This window comes from Nannospalax galili, unplaced genomic scaffold, assembly GCF_000622305.1.
Source record: "Nannospalax galili isolate Female #2095 unplaced genomic scaffold, S.galili_v1.0 scaffold2094, whole genome shotgun sequence".
NCBI lineage: Eukaryota > Metazoa > Chordata > Mammalia > Rodentia > Spalacidae > Nannospalax > Nannospalax galili.
The window spans coordinates 303,569-309,568 of record NW_008335359.1 but is presented as its reverse complement, the minus strand read 5'-3'; the positions used below and the strand labels follow the sequence as shown (position 1 = coordinate 309,568).

At 42.7% G+C, this 6,000-nt stretch overlaps 1 protein-coding gene across 4 annotated transcripts in view; it reads left to right on the top strand.

The window, feature by feature from the left end:
* Positions 1 to 6,000, top strand: part of Akap8l (A-kinase anchoring protein 8 like) — a 38,665-nt gene that overhangs the window by 6,589 nt on the left and 26,076 nt on the right. For all 4 annotated transcript variants that reach the window (XM_008829997.3, XM_008829998.3, XM_008830000.3 and 1 more), the window contains one exon: positions 2,852 to 2,926. In XM_008829997.3, the coding sequence (XP_008828219.1) occupies positions 2,852 to 2,926 (75 nt within the window). The remainder of the gene's footprint in view (positions 1 to 2,851; positions 2,927 to 6,000) is intronic.

Sequence of the window (6,000 nt, the reverse complement as noted above, 5' to 3'; positions counted from 1 at the left end):
ATTTTAAGGACAGTATCACTGGGTAGCTCTGACTGGCCTCAAACTCACAATGGAGACCAGACTGGCCTCAGAGATTCACCTTCCTCTGCCTCTCAAGTGCTGGGATTAAAGGGGCGTGCCACCACACCTGGCTGCCTGAAGATAATTTTATAAAATAATTTTTGTTCATTTACATTTTGACTGCGTCTTGTCACACACATAAGGTCAGGTGTGGAATTTTCCACTTGTAGCTTCATGTTAACAAGCAAAAGATTTCAAGGTTAGGCCAGCATAGTACTTGGGAGGCAGAGGCAGGCAGATCTCTGTGGGTTCAAGGGCAGCCTGGTCTACACAGCAAGTTCCAGGCCAGTTGGGGCTACAGGAACACCCTGTCTCAAAAAGACTAGAAAGGGGCCGGGTAGGGGGGTGGGATGATGGGAGGGCTAGAGAGATGGCCCAGAGGTTAAGTCCACTTGCTGCTCCTGCAGAGGACTAGGTTCAGTTTCCAGCACCTACATGGCATCTCACAGCCATCTGCAACTCCACTTTCAGGGGATTCAACACCCTCTTCTGACCTCTGAGGTCACCAGGCACAGTTTGGGACCAGGTGTGGTGGCTTACATACATACATGCATGCAAAACACTCATACATAAAATAAAATTTTTAAAAAGTTAAAAAAATTTATTTATTTATTTATTTATTTTTTGGCCAAGTGTGGTGGCATATGCCTTTAATTCCAGCACTTGGGAGGCAGAGGCAGGCAGATCTTTGTGAGTTCTAGGCCAGCCTGGTCTACATAGTGAGTACCAGGCCAGCCAGGGCTACTTAGTAAGACCCTGTCTTACTAAGGATTTCAGATTTTAGGTTTGATGCCCAGCTTATCTCTGATATAATGTTCCTTATTTTCATATAAACATGCCAAACATAATTAGGTTTAAGAATTGAGGCTCAGGGATGAAGCTTAGAGATAGAATGTTTGCTAGCATGTTCAAAGCTCTGGGTTCCATCTATAGCAATACACACACACCAAGTTGATAGACACTTTTGTTTTTATTTTTTTGAGGTAGAGTCTCTTGTGATATTGTTTCACCGGAGAAGACCACACAGCCACACACACACACACACACAAAATTGCCAAAAAGAAGCCTTTTTTTTATTTTTCTAGCTTGCTGGCAACTGCACTGGGTAGTCCATTCCCAAGTGCAGCCCCAAGCCATCTCTAGGGTGAGTTTTTATTCAGAAAAACTACGTCCAGGGGTGAAAAGTTTAAGTTCCCAAGCTTGGGGGTGAAAAGCTCCTCTAACAATTTCTATTCTGTAAAACAAGAATTACTATTCTGTAAAAGCAAGCCAAGTATTACCTACAGAAGCCATAAATCTGCTGTTAGTAGGGGTAGCCAGATACATGCTGACCTGTTCTAAGGTGTGGGGTTGAGCCGGGTTGAACCTCCTTTTTTTAAAAAAAAAAAAAAAAAACTACTTAGTTGGGGCCTGCTTGTAACATGGTGTAGCTATGGTCAGTGTTGAAGTATCTCATCACAATGTAACCCAGGCTGGCCTTGAACTCTGATGATCCTTCTAAGTGCTGGGATTACAGATTGTACCACCATGTCCTGCAATATACACTTGTTTATATAGGGGAACTAAAATTATAAACCAAATATAATGCCTCATGCTGGTACTATTCAGTACCCAGGAGGCTGAAGCAGGGGAATTGTTGTGCGTTTGAGGCCAGCCTAGGCTATAGAGTAGAATTCTGTCTCAAAAAATAAAAACAGCCGGGTGTGGTGGCGTGGCACAGGCCTTTAGTCCCCGCACTCAGGAGGCAGAGGCAGGTGAATCTGTGAGGCCAGCCTGGTTTACATAGTGAGTTCCAGGCTCCAGCCTGGTTTACATAGTGAGTTCCAGGCTAGCTGGGACTACAGGGAGACCCTGTCTCAAAAAGACAAAAAATTAAAATTAAAACAAAAACATAGCCAGGTGTGGCAGCACACACCTTTAATCCTAGCACCCAGGAGGTGGAGACAGGCAGGCAGGACAGATTTGTGAGTTGAATGCCAGCCCAGTCCATATAGTGAGTCAGCTATATAGTGACCCTGTCTCAAAGAACCAAAACCAAAACCAAACTAACCAACCAACAGTCCCCCCTCAAACAAAACAAAGGATTAGAGAGATGGCTCAGTTATTAAAGAACATTGGCTGCTCTTCCAGAGGATACTAGTTCAGTTCTCAGCACCGATTCCCAGCACCCAAAACCCCAGTTTTAAGGGATCCAACTCCCTTTTCTGGTCTCCGAAGGCACCAAGCACACACTTGCAGACAAGATACTCATAAACATAAAAATAAATCTAATGCTGGGTGTGGTGGTACACGCCTTTAATCTCAGCACTGGGGAGGCAGAGGTAGGCAGATCTCTGAGTTCCAGGACAGCTGAGGCTACAGGGATAGCCTGTCTCAATAAGACAATAAATAAATAAATCTTACATAAAACAATTATCTGTGTGTGCATATATAAGTAATAGTTTCTATTTCAGATTTAAAATGAGGGGAGGAGCCATCATTTGCACTAGCATTTCAAAACTAACCCCATCTTTATTTGAATTGGAAGTAACTTATTTTACAGTGGTTTGATAAAGTATTTTCCTTATGAAGCTGAATGATAATTTAAGTACTCATTCATCAGAAAAGGTTAGTAGCTTAAATGTTTACACATTTTTATAAACATGGACTGCCTTTTCAGTGTTAATATGTTCCAGAGGTCTAATTAAAGTATGGAATCTATAGGTCTTAGAAGTTTCCCAACTGAAGGGAGGGCTTGGTAGCCTTAGTTATTTTCCTATGGGGAAATTAACTACTTTGTGCATATGTTTAGGCTTTGTCCAGGGATCTGAAACCACTTTGCAGTCGACATACTCTGACACCAGCGCTCAGCCCACTTGTGATTATGGTAAGTGTGAGCTCCTGATGGGAGCCAGCCTGTTCTGCCTTCTGTGAGCAAAGCTGTCCTATATTTGGTTGCTTTTGGCTTGCTGTCCCCCTGTCTTGCTTTATTAAACCCAAACTCCAATAAAGTGGTATCATGGGCCAATTGAATAGCTAGTGCTCACATGATTTTGTGTTGGAATGCACTCATAGCTGTCCCTTGATGAATATAGCTGGAAAAGATTGGTCCGGGAGAAACCAGGCTATTAACTCAGTCCCCAGGGTGTTGGCTGTCACTTGCTGAGGGAGAGGCTAAATGTGTCTCAAGACCTAGCTAGACTTTAGTGATTTTAACGATTACCTAGCTAGGCCATCTCAAGCCAGTGGGTTCTACATACAGCATAGAAGGAAATGTCCAACTGATGACTCAATTTTGGGTAAACAGGGCTTATTCTTAGTTCAGATGTGCTACCTGATGGGATTTATAGGCACTACTCTGTTCATGTGCTGCAAACAATCCTGAACTGATGAAGCTGGTTCCCAGTCTGTGCTCCCAGGAATGTCTGTTGGCAAGGAGTCCTTTTTAGAATGAATAAAGATATTGGTTATTTAAAGGAGGAATTAGTTATACTGTCAAGGTCTGGCAAAAGACTGAGCCTACAACAGCTGACATTCCCTCCTGAGTCACTGAATAAGCTGAGATAAGCTTGCAAGTATTAATAGCTAGCCCCAGGAGGAGGAGGAGTTGGTTAGGGAGGTATCAGATATTTCATGATATTCTCCTTTTAATCAAATATAGTTCCCCCTCCTTTCTCCTTCTCTTTTTCTTTTTTTACATTTTTAGTACTGTGTGTATGGGTGGGTGGGGTGGTGTGCATGTGCCGTGGTGTGCATGTGCCATGGTGTATATGTGGAAGTTGACTTTTGGGAGTTTTTTCCTTTACCATGTGGGCGCTAGGGGGTCAAATTCCTGGTTCCTGTGTCCAGGCTTTGTGGCAAGCATCTTTACCCACAGCCAGCTGACTGGTGTTTGTTTCATTTGTTTTGTTTCTAAACATTAATTTACTTGTATGTACATGCTTGTGTGTGCACCACTGCAGGCATATGGATGTCAGAGGGCAGTTTGTGGGAAATCTGTTCTGGGATCACACTCAAGTCAGACTCTTGAACTGTCTTTTACCTGTTGAAAAGCAATTGACTATATATTGTGTCCTGAGAAACATACAATGTTTCTAAAATCATTGTTTTCTTCAGTTGGTCTGTTTATCTGAATTTTCTCCAGTACTATGCTGTATTAACTATTGGCTAGTGTAAGCCTTGAAGTCAGTTGATGTGTGTCCCTGGATTTACTCTTTCTTCCAAATTGTCTTGGATATGGTTTGTTTACTTTTGCATGTAAATTTTAGAGTCAGCGCATCAATTTTTATTAAAATAAACCCTGCAGTGGGGGGGTGGGGGGTGGAAAAGTAAGGGGTGACAGGGTGGTAGTGCATGCACAAGGGAGGCAGGCAGAGGTAGGCGGATCTCTTTGAGATAGAGGCCAGCCTAGTTTACATAGTGAGCTCCAGGCCAGCCAGGGCTACACAGAGAGACCTTGCCTCAAATAAACAAGCAAACAAACAGGAAGCAAAAATAATAAAATAAAAATAAAATAAACCCTGGAGAGTTTTTTAAAATTATTTCTATTTTATGTGTATGAGTGTATTACCTGCATGTATGTAAGTGCCCATGAAAGTCAGAACAGGGCATCAGATCCCCTGAAACTGGAGTTACTGATGGTTATTAGCCACCATGTGGGTGCTGAGAACTGAACCTAGGTTCTCTGCAAGAGCAGCTAGTGCTCTTAACCACTGAGCCAACTCTTCAGCCCCTTGTTTTGTTTTTTTGAATCAGTGTCTCACTGTGTATCAGTGGCTGGCCTGGAACTCACTGTGTAGACAGACTGACCTTGAACTCACAAAGATCTGCTTGCCTCTGCCTCCTGAGTGCTGGGATTAAAGTCATGCACCACCACTCCAGACTATATATTGACTTAAACTTTTTAAGATTTATTTTTATTGTTTTAACTCGTGTGTGTGTGTGTGTGTATCTGTGTGAGGGTAGTCTGTGTGAGAGTATGTGTACATGAGTGCAGGTGCCTGGAGAGGTCAGAGGTGTCAGATTCCCTGAAACTAGAGTTATAGACAGTGTGAGCTATCCAGTAGGGTTCCAGGAACCAGACTCAGGTCCTGTGCAAGGGAGTAATCGCTCTTAATTATGGGCCATCTCTCCAGCCCTATCTTGACCTAAAACAACAGTTTAAAATCAAGCAATCAATAATCACAACCAACTACAAAATTTTAGGTAAGCTTGCCTTTCAGAATAAATCAGACCTGGGGCTGGAGAGATGGCTCAGCAGTTAAGATCACTGGGATCTTCCAGAAGACCTGGGTTTGATTTCTGGTACCCACATGGCAGCTAACAACTGTCTGTAATTCCATTTCCAGAGGATCCAGTGCCCTCTTCTGGCTTCTGCAGGCTTTGCAGAACATGGGTGCAGTTACATACAGGAAGACAAAATACTCATACACATAAAATTAAAAAAAAAAATCAAGCTGGTGAGATGGCTCAGCGGTTAAGAACACTGACTGTTCTTGCAGAAGACCTGGGTTCAAATCCCAGCACCCACATGGCAGCTAATAGCTGTCTATAATTCCAGTTTCAGGGGATCTGACAGCCTCTTTGTCCTCTGCGGGCATTGCACAACACAGGTGCACTTACATACATGCAAGCATAACATTCATACATATAAAATAAAAATAATAAATAAAATATTTTTTAAAAATCAGGCCCTTTGGAGTTTTTTTCTTCTTTCTTTCTTCTCACATTGTACAAAAAGAGTTAACAGCACTTGGCTAGCATTAAAAAAATTTATTTTTATTTTATGTGTACGAGTTATGCCTGCATGTATGTAAGTACACCAATGTTGTACAATGCCTGCAGAGGACAGAAGAGGGCATTGGATCTCCTGGAGCTGAGTTACAGATGGTTGTTAGCCACCGTGTGGGCGCTGGGATTTGAATCCAGGTCTTCTGCAAGAATAGCCAGTGCTCTTAACTC